This window comes from Sus scrofa, chromosome 6, assembly GCF_000003025.6.
Source record: "Sus scrofa isolate TJ Tabasco breed Duroc chromosome 6, Sscrofa11.1, whole genome shotgun sequence".
Lineage (NCBI taxonomy): Eukaryota > Metazoa > Chordata > Mammalia > Artiodactyla > Suidae > Sus > Sus scrofa.
The window spans coordinates 42,626,819-42,642,501 of NC_010448.4; the positions used below are offsets into that span (position 1 = coordinate 42,626,819).

At 44.4% G+C, this 15,683-nt stretch overlaps 1 protein-coding gene across 4 annotated transcripts in view; it reads left to right on the forward strand.

Annotated features, from left to right (window-relative positions):
* The window catches only part of TDRD12 (tudor domain containing 12), a 78,390-nt gene that overhangs the window by 37,262 nt on the left and 25,445 nt on the right, over positions 1-15,683 (forward strand). For all 4 annotated transcript variants that reach the window (XM_021094277.1, XM_021094274.1, XM_021094276.1 and 1 more), the window contains 9 exons: positions 42-227; positions 2,592-2,748; positions 3,262-3,389; positions 5,280-5,471; positions 5,915-6,043; positions 7,384-7,501; positions 8,393-8,532; positions 8,667-8,887; positions 13,886-13,985. In XM_021094277.1, the coding sequence (XP_020949936.1) occupies positions 42-227; positions 2,592-2,748; positions 3,262-3,389; positions 5,280-5,471; positions 5,915-6,043; positions 7,384-7,501; positions 8,393-8,532; positions 8,667-8,887; positions 13,886-13,985 (1,371 nt within the window). The remainder of the gene's footprint in view (positions 1-41; positions 228-2,591; positions 2,749-3,261; positions 3,390-5,279; positions 5,472-5,914; positions 6,044-7,383; positions 7,502-8,392; positions 8,533-8,666; positions 8,888-13,885; positions 13,986-15,683) is intronic.

Consider the following 15,683-nt stretch of genomic DNA (forward strand, 5'->3'; position numbering starts at 1 on the left):
TGTACTTGATTGTTGTTTTGCTTGTTGTTGATGTTTCGTAGGCTCTTCAGAAGAATAAGTTTCCGGGCCCCAACCACACTGAATCTTACTCTTGGCCTCCCATAGCTCGTGGCTACGACGTGGTGGTCATTTCTCACGGCGGAAATGATCCTTTGTTGTACCTTCCTCCACTGCTGACGATTTTGCAAACTGGGGGCTGCTACAAGTCCTTACCAAGTAGAAACGGAGTGAGTTGAAGCCAGTTTATTAAATGGATTCTGTGTTTTTTTTTTTTTTTTTTTTTTTTGTCTTTTTGCCATTTCTTGGGCTGCTCCCGCGACATATGGAGGTTCCCAGGCTAGGGGTCTAATCGGAGCTAGAGCCACCGGCCTATGCCAGAGCCACAGCAACGCGGGATCCGAGCCGCATCTGTGACCTACACCACAGCTCACGGCAACACCGGATCGTTAACCCACTGAGCAAGGCCAGGGATCGAACCCGCAACCTCATGGTTCCTAGTCAGATTCGCTAACCACTGCACCACGACGGGAACTCCTGTGTTTGTTTTCAACGTGACATCTGACCTTTGGTTAAGTTGAGATTACGTTAAAACTGGCAGGACAGATGCTGTCCTCTGGGAGACAATTCTCTCTTTAAACAGTCTCTGATTCTCTCACACTGATTCTTGGCGTGCGGGCTGTGGGCTGAATCAGGAGAGTCCTGGCTTTAAAAGATGAATGTATGGTTTATAGAACTAGCTCACTGATTCCCTTGTCTAATTGTCATGGCAACCCTTTGAGATGGTCGGCTGTGCATTGTTTTCACTCTTATGTTGATGAGAAAATTAAGCTCATGAAGTTACTGATAAGAGTTCTTAAAAGGGGAGTTCCCATGGTGGCTCAGCAGAAACGAATCTGACTAGTATCTGTGAGGACGTAGGTTTGATCCCTGGCCTCGCTCAGTGGGTTAAGGATCCAGTGTTGCCGAGAGCTATGGTGTAGGTTGCAGATGCGGCTTGGATCCTGAGCGGCTGTGGCTGTGGTGTAGGCTGGCAGTTGCAGCTCCAATTGGACCCCTAGCCTGGGAACTTCCATATGCCATGTGTGTAGCCTAGAAAGCCAAAAAAAAAAAAAAAAAAAAAAAAAAAAAAAAAGTTCTTAAAAGCTGATAAGTGACAAGAAGTGAGATTTGAATATGGGTTTTCTGTCATCTTGTCCTCTATTCTTTATTTTCACACCACTCCACTCTGTCTTATAATCCTACTTTTATCATCCCCAATTTCTTGGAATTCTTGTAATCTCTGAGACGATGATAGGAGAGAAATTAGGTGTGAGGATCAAATGACGGTGGGGGAGCGACATGTGCTTTGCTGGGTTTTGGCTCGTAGGTGAACTGCTGTGTATGAGACCTGTCTCAGATTTTATCTCAGTCTTACTCAGATCTTACAGATGCTTCCATCCCTCATTATAAGGTGAAGAATGGCAGTGCAGAAAGACACTTAGGGGAGTTCCCTTTGTGGCCCAGCAGTTAACCAACATGACTAGGATTCATGAGGATGTGGGTTTGATCCCTAGCCTTGATCAGTGGGTTAAGGATCTGGCGTTGCCGTGAGCTGTGGTGTAGGTCGCAGATGTGGCTCAGATCTGGTGTTGCTATGGCTGTGGTGTAGGCTGGCAGCTGTAGCTCTGATTGGACCCCTACCCTGGGAACTTCCATATGCCATGGGTACAGCCCTAAAACCAAAGGATCTCAGGGAAGATACCAGTTCATTTCTAATTAGGCGGTATAGTTGGGAGTTCCCCTTGGAAGTCTCTACTGGCTGTGTTATGAGGTATTGACTGATATTAAATGGATACACTCATATCACTCAGCTGTCTAGCAGCTGACCCTGTTGGTGAGGTGCTGCTGGTGTTGAGATGGAACCCTGGCTGGGCCAAACAGGGATGTCCAGGCTGGCCCCTTGTACCCATTATGCTTCCTCTGCGTCTCCATGATCAGCCTGCGTTGAGGTGTGAGCCCTGGAAGCTGGCGCTTCCCTGGATCACCTAAAAGAGAGGAGATGTGTTGTCGGCTTCAGTTAATTGAGGGCATGTGTCCAGGAAGGTGATTGGTGGGTGGTGCAGGAGATGCTGTGCCGGAGTGGAGGGCAGGGTTCAGATGGGGGGATAGGAAACATCATCTCCCAAGGAAGAGATTGAAGCTTTTTAAAAGCCCCTTCCAAGATGCAGTTGGTTCAGCCTTGTGCTTAGCAGCAGGAGGTCTGGAGCCGGATGGCCGGGCTTGAAATCCCATGTAGCCTTGGGCCTCTGACGTCACCTCTCTTTGCTTTTGGTTCCTCCTCTGTGCAGTGAGGTCTCACCCCTTAAGGGGACTTGAAGGATAAATGATTTAATGCTTGGGCCTAGTTCGAGCCCCCGAAAAATCTGAGTCAGTGTGTCTAAGTCCATTCTAATGAAATTCCATTTTAACTCTTCTGGCCTGTATAACAGTCATGATAGCAAAACTTAACACAGTACTTTCTCTGCACAAGGAGATAGAGATTCTGCAGGATTTGCATATGCCACCTTTGATTCCTAACCTTTGTCCAGAACTGTGTGAATTTGTCTTTGCAGCCTCTGGCAGTCATCGTGTGCCCCAGGTGGAAGAAGGCCCAGTTTATTTTTGAATTATTGGGAGACTATAGCATGTGCTCCAAGCCTCTTCACCCCGTGTTGTTAACAATCGGACTCCACAAAGACGAAGCCAAAAACATGAAGCTTCCCAGGGGGTGTAAGCATCCTTTCCAGGTTGTTTGGTTTTCCCTGGGGAGCACAGTGGAACCCTGCTCCGGCAGGCCTGGGGGCTGCCGCTGACCCGGGCGTGTGTGTTGATGAGCTGGCGGTCACTGGTCCAAACCTCACCTGTCAGTTACCAACCCATGTAGGTGGTGAAGGCGTGTGCTTGGCTTTCATCTGTTTTACCGAGAAACTGACATCTTTTCATTCATTTATCAACTATTTATTGAACACCTACTGCTTATTAGATGCTGACTAACCCCCCCACCTCCCCACCCCCACCCCCGCCTTTCAGAAGCACAAAATCTGTTGGGAACCCAGGTATTGAATCAGACAGTTCCTGAGCCGGCCCCCGCCGGCCTCTTGCCTCACCCACCTAAGTAAGAAGACGGGGTGGTTATTTCATTGGAAGGCATTTCTACAAAGTGTGAGGAATCCTAGCAAAGAAATTCTTAGGAACACCAGCGGAAAATCTAAAGCGTTAACTGTTCTTTCTTTTAAAACGTAGGCGATGTAATCGTTACCACAGCACATAGCCTCCTGAGACTTCTCCAGTATCAAAGCTTGTTATTTCTTCGACTCTGTCACCTAATTTTAGATGAGGTGGAAGTTTTATTCTCTGAAGCTAATGAACAAGTAAGTATGGCATTCATTTAGATATCATTACTACTCAAAAATATATATGTAGTTAAACTCTTCACTGCGTTCAAAAATCAGGAAATGTGTCTAGTGCTTATATATCTAAAAAAATTTTCCCTTTAATTGCTATACTTAATGAAAAGAGAACATTTATCTGAAGTTTCTTCCCAATTTTTTTTTGTCTTTTTGCCATTTCTTGGGCCGCTCCCGCGGCATATGGAGGTTCCCAGGCTAGGGGTCTAATGGGAACTGTAGCCGCTGGCCTACACCAGGGCCACAGCAACGCAGGATCCGAGCCGCGTCTGTGACCTACATCACAGCTCACGGCAACGCCGGATCATTAACCCACTGAGCAAGGGCAGGGACCGAACCTGCAACCTCATGGTTCCTAGTCGGATTCGTTAACCACCACCACGACGGGAACTCCTCTTCCCAATGTTAAAGTTCTCATTGAAGAGCAAAAATTCTTTCCTAGGGAGATTTTCTAAAATACTTGATATTTTTCTGGTGATGGAAGCGATGATTTTTATTTTAGAAAATTTGAGAAATAGAGAAGAACACTTGAAAGGCTCCAACATCCAAAATCTTATGCTCAGAGGTGATCACTCCTACTCTTTCAGAGTATTTCCTTCCTTTTTGTAATTCCTGTATCCGTTGGGACATATGATTAATAATATCAGCACCTTAATTCATGTATTAGTCTGTAAGTTGCATTTTTCATTAAATAGCAGTGGGAGTATTGCAGCTAACTGTTCTCCAGCGTGTCGGTTACTAGCCATGATATTGAATCCTATGGGCATAACATCATTGATTTAAAAATTTTCTTATATTTGGATATTTAGTGTCATGTGTGTATGGGGGGGGCGGTGGCTGAAGAACCATACGTATTTTTTGGACGCCTTTTTCTTAGGATAAAACCCCAGGAAGGAGATTAATGGCTCAAAAGCTGTGAATTCTTATAAGGCATTTGTCGAAAGCCGTGTAACATGATGACCATGAGCATTCCTGTGGGAGTAGTGATGGCCCCAGGATCAGGTCCAGGCTTTGTTACTTCCTGACTGTATGGGCCCGTGCAGAGTTTTTGCATGCCTCTAGAGTCACCGTTCTCATTTGCAAAGCTAGCCTGTCCAGTGACCTTTCTGCAAGTGTAAACCGATTTGCACTCCTTCAGGCAGTGTGCCTCCAGGCCACACTCCCTGCACGACTGGCAGGAGGAGGCCCTCGTCCAGCTTTCTTTTCCAGGATACTTGTTACCTGTGGCACCTGATTTGCTTAACCTGTATTTCCTTGATTGTGTTGCTAAATTGAGCATTAATTCTTGCTGGTCATTTGTACCCATTCATCTGTGAGCTGCTTCTTTGTTTCCTTTGCTGGTTTTCTTTGACCAGAATTATCCTTTTTTTTTTTTTTTTTTTTTTTTTTTTGTCTTTTTAGGGCCACACCTGTGGCATATGGAGGGTCCCAGGCTAGGGGTCAAATCAGAGCTACAGCTGCCAACCTACACCACAGCCACAGCAATGCAGGATCCGAGCCTCATCTGTGACCTACACCATACCACATGCAACACTGGATCCTTAATCCACTGAGCGAGGCCAGGGATCGAACCTGTAACCTCATGGTTCCTAGTTGGATTCGTTTCCGATGCGCCACGATGGGAACGCCCTGTAGGGGTTTTTATAGAAGGCTGCTGGTCCTTTGTCACTGTGTTACCCGTATTTACCTAGATGATTGTTTTAATTTAGTCTACCTTTAACATTTTTTCTTTACTTTCATGTCCTAAAGAACATCCCTGCTCTGAGAACAGAAAATATACATCTTTTACCTTTTATGTTCTGTCAGGCTATTTCTTTTGAAATGGAAATGAAATTAATTATACTAATTTTTTAGATGTTTGCTATATTAGAGAACTTTAAAAAAAATATCGAAGTTGAAGAAAGGGAATCTGCCCCACATCAGATCGTCGCAGTTGGAGTTCATTGGAACAGACACATAGAGCATTTAATCAAAGAGTTCATGAATGACCCCTACGTTGTGATCACAGCCATGGAAGAGGCTGCCCTGTATGGCAGCGTCCAGCAGGTGAGGCGTCGGGAGTGTGTGTGGTGGGCCGAGGAGCACAAGCAGGCCACCTTTGTTCACGGCTTAATATGAAAAGATGATAGCATTCTGGAGTTCCTGCTGCAGTGCCCTGGGATCGTCGGCATCTTGGGAGTGCTGGGACACAGGTTCGATCCCTGGCCCCGCACAGTGGATTAAGGTTCCCGCCTTGCCGCAGCTTAGGTCTCGACTGTGGCTCAGATCTGATCCCTGGCCAGGGAACTCCATATGCTGCAGGGCGGCCAAAAAAGAAAAAAAAAAAAAGATTATAGTATTAATTTCATACACAAATCTGTATTTGTGTATTTAAATCTGTATCACCCTTCTGTACCTTTTCTGCTAAAATGTTGGCTTATCCATGAAAAGCAGACCTGGTGCACTTTGAACATTCTGACAATCACACTGTTTCTGCCTTTTGTTACCAGGTAGTACATCTTTGCCTGGAATGTGAAAAAACCTCCACTTTACTCCAAACCCTTGATTTCGTTCCACGTCAGGCCCAAAAGACCTTAATCTTCACCTGTTCTGTCGCTGAAACAGAGATGGTGTGTAAGGTGAGCCCTTGCTGCTTGCTTAAGCCATGCTTGAATCTTGAGTCATCAGAGAATTACTGGGATGGTCAAATATTTGACAAGGAAATAAGATGTTACAAGTTCAACCCCAGTTGAAATGGGCTCTGCTGCAGAGTAGCGGTGGCAGTGTCAGAGGACAGCAGGAGGCCGGACACTGAGTGGAGGAGCCAGGCGGATGGGACCAACAGCCCCCCAGGGGAACAGTGCTCTGTCCTGGCAGAGCACTGAAAGCATCCAGTTCCTGAAGACCATCAGGACACCTTCTGTGCCCTCTGTTTAAGAAAATAGAGGAGTTCCCCTTGTGGGTCAGGGGTTAATGAACCCCACTAATATCCATGAGGACACAGTTCGATCCCTGGCCTTGCTTAGTGGGGTAAGGATCCGGTGTTGCCGTGAGCTCTGGTGTAGGTCGCAGATGTGGCTTGGATCCTGCATGGCTGTGGCTGTGGTGTAAGCCAGCAGCAACAGCTCCAATTTGACCTCTAGCCTGTGAACCTCCATGTGCCTCTGGTGCAGCCCTAAAAAAAATAAAAAAGATAACACCAGTTATCCTCATCAGTTAGCCAGAAAAGCCAAATAAATTGGCTAAAGATACATTTAATCTAATTGGGTATATATTAATGGTAAAATGTAGAAGCAAGGCCAAATAAAAAATAAAAGAATCATTAGTGAATCCACCTTCCAGCAAAAATGAACCAGCAGGAGTAGTGAAAAAGCCCCTCTTGATAATGGTACCATAAATGTGCTGTATAGTGTACATAGCTCTCTGTCAGTAGTATACACATGTGTATATGTATGTATGCATTATTTTCAAGGGAAGGAAAATAATTTTAGCAAAATAATGTTTCTTTCACTGGAGCAAGTTTTTGGATATAAACTATAATTTTTTTTTTTTTTTTTGTCTTTTTGCCATTTCTTGGGCCGCTCCCATGGCATATGGAGGTTCCCAGGCTAGGGGTCAAGTCTGAGCTGTAGCCACCAGCCTATGCCAGAGCCACAGCAACGCGGGATCCGAGCCGCATCTGCGACCTACACCACAGCTCATGGCAACGCCGGATCCTTAACCCACTGAGCAAGGCCAGGGATTGAACCCGCAACCTCATGAGTCCTAGTGGATTTGTTAACCACTGTGCCATGACAGGAACTCCTAAACTATCAAATTTTGAAAGTACATTTATTTAAATTTATAACCATCTCAGAATTAGTGGATCAGTGAAGTAGTACCCTCACAGACTGTTTTAAATGGTTTGCATTGATAATTATTGATGAAAAACTGTCTTTGAGCTGATGTTCCTGACCTGCCTCTGTGGTTTCATCTTTAGGTAGTAGAGAGTAGTTCCATATTTTGCTTGAAAATGCATAAAGAACTGGTTTTTAATTTGAAAAGTGTCTTAGAACAGTGGAAGAAGAAGTTAAGTTGTGGCTCTCACATTGTTTTAGGTAAGTTATTTTAATTTCTATTCATACTTAGAGAAGGCTGAGCTAGTAGGAATTTATGTCTTCAATTCATTAATTTACCTCTTCTCCAAAGGAGGTAAATGATTTCCCAGGTTTATTGGGAATGTATTACTATTAATTTCAAAGTGAAAATTAACCTCAACTAAGCTTTGGCTGCTGAGGTGGATCCAAGTGTCTCTAGGACTCTCTGGTCAGTAGGCAGCAGCCCTTGGTCTAGACATGTGCCCTGGAGTTGGAGCTCAAGGATCACTGGCATATATATATAAACATAGATGTGTGTGTGTGTGTGTGTGTGTGTGTGTATGCCTGTGATGAAACTTGTCATAAGTGATTATCAACTTTAAATGTTGGAAATATAAAAGTCAAAATGTACAAAATAAGTGAAAACTGTATGGGCTGCCTAGATTTGTAATAGAGGCATTTACTTTTTTTGTCTTTTTAGGGTCGCACCTGTGGCATGTGGAGGTTCCCAGGGTACTAGGGGTCGAATAGGAGCTGCAGCTCCTGGCCCACACCACAGCCACAGTGGATCTGAGCCACGTCTGTGACCTACACCACAGCGTATGGCAAGACTGCATCCTTAACCCACTGAGCAAGGCCAGGAATCAAATCCGAATCCTCATGGATACTAGTTGGGTTTGTTAACTGCTGAGCCACGACGGCAACTCCAGTAATAGAGGTATTTTTTGAGTTAAAAGGGAAACCATTTTCTCTGAAATTTGGGGGGAAGAAACAGGAAAGATGTTTCTTTGGGTCTAAAGAGTAAAATCCGACAAAGCCACGTGCTGTGAAGTATAGTTCCTGGAATTGCTCTGCAAAGTGTGTGCAGTGTAAGTCCAGGCTCACCTGCACCTGTTTGGATCCTCTCTCCAGCCTTAACAGATGACTGCACACCCCTCCTGGCCATCACTGATGCCACGTGTGTGATTCACTTCAGCTTTCCTGCCTCACCAAAAATTTTTGGTGGACGCCTGTATTGCATGTCTGATCATTTTCAGAGTTTAACTGAGCAGGTTTGATTAATTTTTATTATCTTTTTAATATTCCCCTGGCATTTTCCACATAACAACACAGTCTGAGTCCACAGAGATTTGTCATTTTGACTGGTATGGATGATCCACTTCCTTTTCTCACCCCCAATTTTAAGGGTCCTCCTGCAGAACAGGGAGATAAAAAAACCAAATCTGTCTTGCTGCTGACGGAGAAAAATGCCTGCCATGCAGTTGGTGTCCTGCGCTATTTGGAGCGAGCAGATGCCAAGATTCCTTCAGAGCTGTATGAGTTTACTGCAGGGGTTCTGGAAGCCAAAGAAGATAAAAAAGCCAGAAGCCCTCTTTGTCCATATCTTAAGGCTTTGGGTTTTTGCAAGTAAGTCATCTTTTTTTTAATTGAAATATAACATACAGATGCACAGATGATAAGTTTGCAGTTTGAGGATTGTTATGTATATTATGTTATATATGCAACCCATGTAAACGCCCACCCAGCTCAGCGGGGGCCCCTTAGAATCTCATGCTCCTTGCCAGTTTGTTCTTCCTCAAAAGGTAGCTCCCATCATATCTATCCACGTTGATTAATTTTGTTTTTGAACTGGATATAAATAGAATTGTAGTATATTCAACCTACTGTCTGTGGCACTCATCTGTGTTGTTGTGTGTATTGGTATTTTATTTATTGTGTGGCCCAGAATCTGATTATATGAAGACCTCACAATGTATATATCCATTCTCCTCTTTTAAAACATTTTTTTATTGTAGTTGATTTACAATGTTCTGTCAACTTCTGTATAGGAAAGTGACCCAGTTATACATAAATACATTCTTTTTCTCATAGTATCTTCCATCATGTTCCTTCACAAGTGATTGGATATAGTTCCCTGTGCTATACAGCAGGACCTCGTTGCTTATCCATTCTAAATGGAATCGTTTGCATCTACTAACCCCAAACTCCCCGTCCATCCCACTCCCTCCCCATCCCCCTTGGCAACCTCAAGTCTGTTCTCCATGTCTGTGTGTTTCTTTTCTGTAGATAATTTCATCTGTGCCATATATTAGATTCCACATACAAGTGATATTATTATATGGTATTTGTCTTTCTCCCTCTGCCTTCACTTAATATGAGAGTCTTTAGTTCCCTCCATATTGCTGCAAATGGCATTATTTTGTTCTTTTTTATGGCTCAGTAGTACTCTATGATGTGTATATACCACCTCTTCTTAATCCATTCATCTGTCAGTGGACATTTAGATTGTTTCCATGTCTTGGCTATTATGAAGAGTGCTGCAGTGGACATAGGGGTGCATGTATCTTTTTCAAGAAAAGTTTTGCCCAGATAATATGGGCCATATTGGTAGTTATATATTTAGTTTTCTAAGGAGCCTTCATACTGTTTTCCACAGTGGTTGTACCAATTTACATTCCCACCAACACTGTAGGAGGATTCCCTTTTCTCCACACCTTCTCCAGCATTTTTAAAAAATTACTCAATGAATTTTATTGCATTTATGGTTGTACAACAGTCATCACAACCCAATTTTATAGCATTTCCATCCCAGACCCCAAGCGCATCCCTCCAGCCCCCAACCTGTCTCATTTGGAAACCATAAATTTTTCAAAGTCTTTGAGTCAGGATCTGTTCTGCAAAGAAGTTCATTGTATCCTTTTTTTAGATTCTACATGTAAGTGATTGCATATGATGTTGGTGTCTCACTGTCTGGCTAACTTCACTTAGCATGATAATTTCTAGGCCCATGCCATTCTTTCTTTCTTTTTAATGGCTGAGTAATATTCCATTGTGTATATGTACCATAGCTGCTGCTTTTTTTTTGCCTTTTAAAGCCACACCCACTGCATATGGAGGTTCCTGGGCTTGGCCGACCTACGCCACAGCAATGCCAGATCTGAACCACATCTGTGATCTACACCACAGCTTGTGGCAACACCAGATCCTTAACCCACTGAGCAAGGCCAGGGATCGAACCCACAACCTCATGGTTCCTAGTTGGATTCGTTTCCGCTGTGCCATGACGGGAACTCCGGTACCACATCTTCTTCATCCAGTCCTCTGTCGATGGACATTTAGGTTGTTTCCATGTCTTGGCTATTGTGAATAGTGCTGCAGTGGACATTGGAGTGCATGTATCTTTTCGAGTCATGGTTTTCTCTGGGTAGATACCCAGGAGTAGCATTGCTGGATCAAATGGTAATTCTATTTTTAGTTTTCTGAGGAATCACCATAGTGTTTTCCACAGTGGAATTTGTGATGGCTACAGTGGTTTGTCCTTGTAGTGCATGAAAGAGGCGACACCGTAGCCTGCGCAAGAGGCACCCTGCTACCTGTAGCCCGCACAAGAAACACCCTGGCACCCGTATCCTGCCCATAAAGTGGCCTGCCGCCCGAGGCCCCACACGTGCACAGAGAAAGATACTCCTGTGATGGTCCCACCCCTCCTCCTCTCGCCCTCCCTGACAGTGGCGCCTTGCTTCTCCTGTGGGCCTAGGCCTCCTCTTGTGTTCTCTCGGCTGTGGTGCCCCACTCCCCAGCCCTTGGCAAACTGCTCCCTAGCCCCTCAGGCTGTCTCCACACAGCCAACTCTAGTCCTCTCCCTGGAACTGACCTCCGGAGCTTGAGTCTCAGTGTCCAGCCCCTACCTGTGCATCTCAGGCTGTGGTGTCCCGGGAGGGGTACTGATGGTCTGTGTGGCTCTCTCTCTGCTTTGCCCTCCTCAGTCCAGCTGCTGCACTCTTCCCTGAGGCTTTGAGGTGCCCACTCCATTTCTGGCTGATCTCCCTTTCTTCTTTCACTCCTCTTAGGTCCTGTCCTGATTCCTTTGTTTTTGTTGTTGTTTCTTTCTTTCTTTCTTTTTTTTTTTTTTTTTTTTTTGGTCTCTTTAGGACCACACTCATGGCCTGTGGAGGTTCCCAGGCTAGGGGTTGAATTGGAGCTGCAGCTGCTGTCTTAGGAAACAGCCACAGCAATGCCAGATCTGAGCCAAGTCTGTGACCTGCACCACAGCTCACCTTAATCCACTGGGCGAGGCAAGGGATAGAACCTGCATCCTCATGGATACTAGTTGGGTTTGTTAACCACTGAGCCATGACGGGAACTCCGGTTGCTGTTTTCTTGTGTGTCCTTATATATATTTTTTACAAAAAATATTTGCCCATCTCTAGGTCATGAAGACATTCTTTTATATTTTCTTCTGGAAACTTACAGATTTACCTTTTGCATTTAGGCATAAAATCTATACTCAGGTAATTTTTGTGTATAGTGTTTGACTTTTTTCTGTATGGATAATCTTGCTCCAGCATTCTTTTTTTTTTTCACCCGCACTGGTGGCATGTGGAAGTTCTCAGGCCAGGGGTTGAACCCATGCCGCAGCAGTAACAATGCCAGATCCTTAACCTGCTGAGCCGCCTGGGAACTTCTCCAGAATTCTTTTTTTTTTTTTTTCCATTTCCCTTTTTTATTACTTAATGAATTTTATTACATTTGTAGGTATACAACAATCATCACAAACACATTTTAAGGCATTTCCGTCCCAAACCCTCAGGGCAGCCCCCCACTCCTAACCTGTCTCCTTTGGAAACCATAAGTTTTTCAAAGTCTGTGAGTCAGTATCTGTTCTGCAAAGAAGTTCATTGTGTCCTTTTTTCAGGTTCTATGTGTAAGTGATAGCATTTGATGTTGGTGTCTCATTGACTGACTTCACCAGAATTCTTTATTTGAAATATCATTGTTGGAGTTCCTGTTGTGGCTTGGCAGTTAACACCCAGTGGGTTAAGGATCTGGTGTTTCCATGAGCTGTGGTGTAGGTCGCAGATGCAACTCAGATCCTGTGTGGCTGTGGCTGTGGCATAGGCTGGCGGCTACAGCTCCGATTGGACCCTAGCCTGGGAAACTCCATATGCATGGGTGCAGCCCTAAAAAAACAAAAACCAAAAAACCAAAACATCATTGTGTCCTCACTAAGTTGGTGCTTTTGACGTAAACCAGGTGATAGTATGTGTGGCCCATCCGTAGACTCTGTTCTGTTGGTGTGTTCGCGCTTACACTGGTGCTGCGCTCTAAGTGCCGCAGCTCATGATAGAGTGAGTCTTGGAATTAGAATGGGCCTTAGAGTGTGTAAGTCCTCCAGCTTTGCTCTTCTTCAAGATTGTTTTGGCTATTTTAAGTCTAGTGCATCTCCGTATTCATTTTAGAATAGGCTTGTCAGTTTTTTCTAAAACATTGCTGGAATTTTGGTAACAACTGCATTGATTCTAAGAACCAGTTTGGAGAGCATGGCTCTCAGGGATCCAGACACGATCACAATGCTTACTTGGTCAGTGGAGCACTGGGACTGGGGAGTAGGTGCCTGATCGGTATCTATTGGATTGAATTTAATTTTGAAATTAACTGTTGATGTTAACTTTTTTGAATTAATGTACATTATACAGGTTATTAGCAGTTTCCACTATGCCTTTAAATAAAATATTGACTGTTAAAACTGAACCTTTAACTACTTCTCAGTTTGCATGAGGGAATGGCTTGTGGTTTAGAGGTTAATTGGCATCTATTGTGGGTTACAGTGGTTCGTTTCTGATTCAGAGTTTTTGTTTCAGAGTAAGGTTTGTTCACTTATGTATTGCATTTAAGAATGTCTAGAGGGAGTTCCCATTGTGGCTCAGTGGTAACGAACACGACTAATATCCATGAGGATGTGGGTTCAAATCCCTGGCCTTGCTCAGTGGGTTAAGGATCTGGAGTTGCTGTGAGCTCTGGTGTAGGCTGGCAGCTACAGCTCTGATTTGACCCCTGTGTAGCCTGGGAACTTCCATATGTTTCAGGCGGGGCCCCTAAAAGAAAAAAAAAAAATGGCTAGAGAAATAATGCAATAACTCCTTTATTCAATGTTGATTAAATTTTAGGATCCCTTTCCACTTATTTACACATTGTTAGTGTCAGCTAAGGGATGGTTTACTTCAAAGTATTTGGGGAGTTCCCGTCGTGGCGCAGTGGTTAACGAATCTGACTAGGAACCATGAGGTTGCAGGTTCGGTCCCTGGCCTTGCTCAGTGGGTTAACGATCCGGCGTTGCCGTGAGCTGTGGTGTAGGTTGCAGACGCGGCTCGGATCCTGCGTTGCTGTGGCTCTGGTGTAGGCCGGTGGCTACAGCTCCGATTCGACCCCTAGCCTGGGAACCTCCATATGCCGCGGGAGCGGCCCAAGAAATCTCAAAAAAAAAAAAAAAAGACAAAGTATTTGGAGTAAGAGTTCTCTGATTTTGATTATAGACTAATTTTGATTATTATTAATTTTAATAATTCATATTAAAAAATTTTACTGTTTTTCTTTCTGGTTTTAAAATCTTGTTGCTTCTTTCAGAGACAAAAGGACCTGTCCTGATCGACACCATGTCAATCCAGAAGTAGACATGCCAAGGAAATTATCCAACCAAACACTGCCAGTGTGTGGATACGTAAAAGTGAGTTCTATTGAAGATCCCTTTGTCTAATGATTAATGGACATTTTCCATGAACATATTTCATTTTAACTGGTGGAATTTAATAGACTGTAATTAGGACAGTGTTAATGCGCCACCATTATCCTGACAGCAGGCAGGGGTTCTGATATGGAGCCATATCTCAAAGCCCCAGTTCAGAAAACCAAGATTAAATTGGGAAAATAGATAAACCACTTAAACAATGTAGGCATTTTTTTTTAGTTGTATGTTCAGAAAGAAAGTCGTTTCCCTTTGGGGACTCTTAAAAATAATGTGATGATTACATAGATCTTTTCAGGACATCCATGTTTATTCCTTCGGGGAAAATTCTGAGTCTCAGATGGCATTGCTGAGTTGACCCTGTCATCTTTCCTGGGAATCTTTCTTATTGCTTGTTTCCTTTCATCTTGGGTCGGAATGTTCTGCTTTCACTGTCCCTTTCCCTTAAGGCGTTATGTTCATGCTTGCGCTCCTTCTTGTCTGGCTCTGCTCTACTCATATCCTGGGGCTGTTGTGCAGATACTACAAACCGGGTGACCTAAACACAATGCAGTTTATTCTCTCACCGTCCTGGAAGCCGGAGTCTGAAATCAAGGTGTCAGCAAGGCTGTGCTCCATTCAAAGACTCTGGAGGACAGCCCTTTCCATGCCTCTTGTGCCTTCTGTCCGCTCCAGCCCTCCAGTCTGCTTTCATCTGCACACCACTCTCCCCTCTTCTCTCTGCCCCCCACCTTTATTTTCTGCTTTTTAGGGCTACACCTGTGGCTAATGGAAGTTCTCAGGCTAGGGGTCAAATCAGAGCTGTAGCTGCTGGCCTGCACCACAGCCACAGTAACACCGGGATCCGAGCAGCATCTGTGACCTATACCACAGTTTGCAGCAATGCTGGATCCTTAATCCACTGAGCAAGACCCAGTATTGAACCCACATCCTCATGGATACTAGTTGGGTTCTTAACTCACTGAGCCACAATGGGAACTCCCTCTCTGTGCCTTTATTTCTTTCTTTTTTTTTTTTTTTTTTTTTGCTTTTTAGAGCCGCTCCTATGGCACGTGGAGGTTCCCAGGCTAGGGGTCCAGTCAGAGCTACAGCTGCTGACCTGGGCCACAACCACAGCCACAGCCACATCAGATCCGAACTGCATCTTCGACCTACACCACAGCTCACGGCAACACTGGATCCTTAACCCACTGAGTGAGGTCAGGGATCGAACCCACAACCTCATGATTCCTAGTTGGATTCATTTCTACTGTGCCACCACGGGAACTCCCTCTGTGCCTCTTATGAAGGACATGTTGGTGGATGGAGGGCCACCAAGATAACCCAGAGTGACCTCCTCACTCACCCAGAGATGCTTCATTATATGTGCAAAGACCTCTTTCCCAAATAAGGTCACAGCCACAGGTCCCAGGAGTTAGTGCAGAGACAGTTTTCTTTGGTGGGGAGTGGGGGGAGGTGGATCACCATTCAACCCAATACAGTTTTCACTGCTGAATGATTTTTTCTTTAATTTCTAATTCTTTCCTGAGTTCTGTTTCTCAATTTTAAAATTCTGGTTTATATTGTTCTTTTATACATTCTATTATTTTCCTAGTTAACAAGCTAAAAGGCAAAGGAGTTTTGAATTTGGAGGTGACAGTCTTTCTTTTGCCTTTTCTAGGGCTGCTCCCTCGGCATATG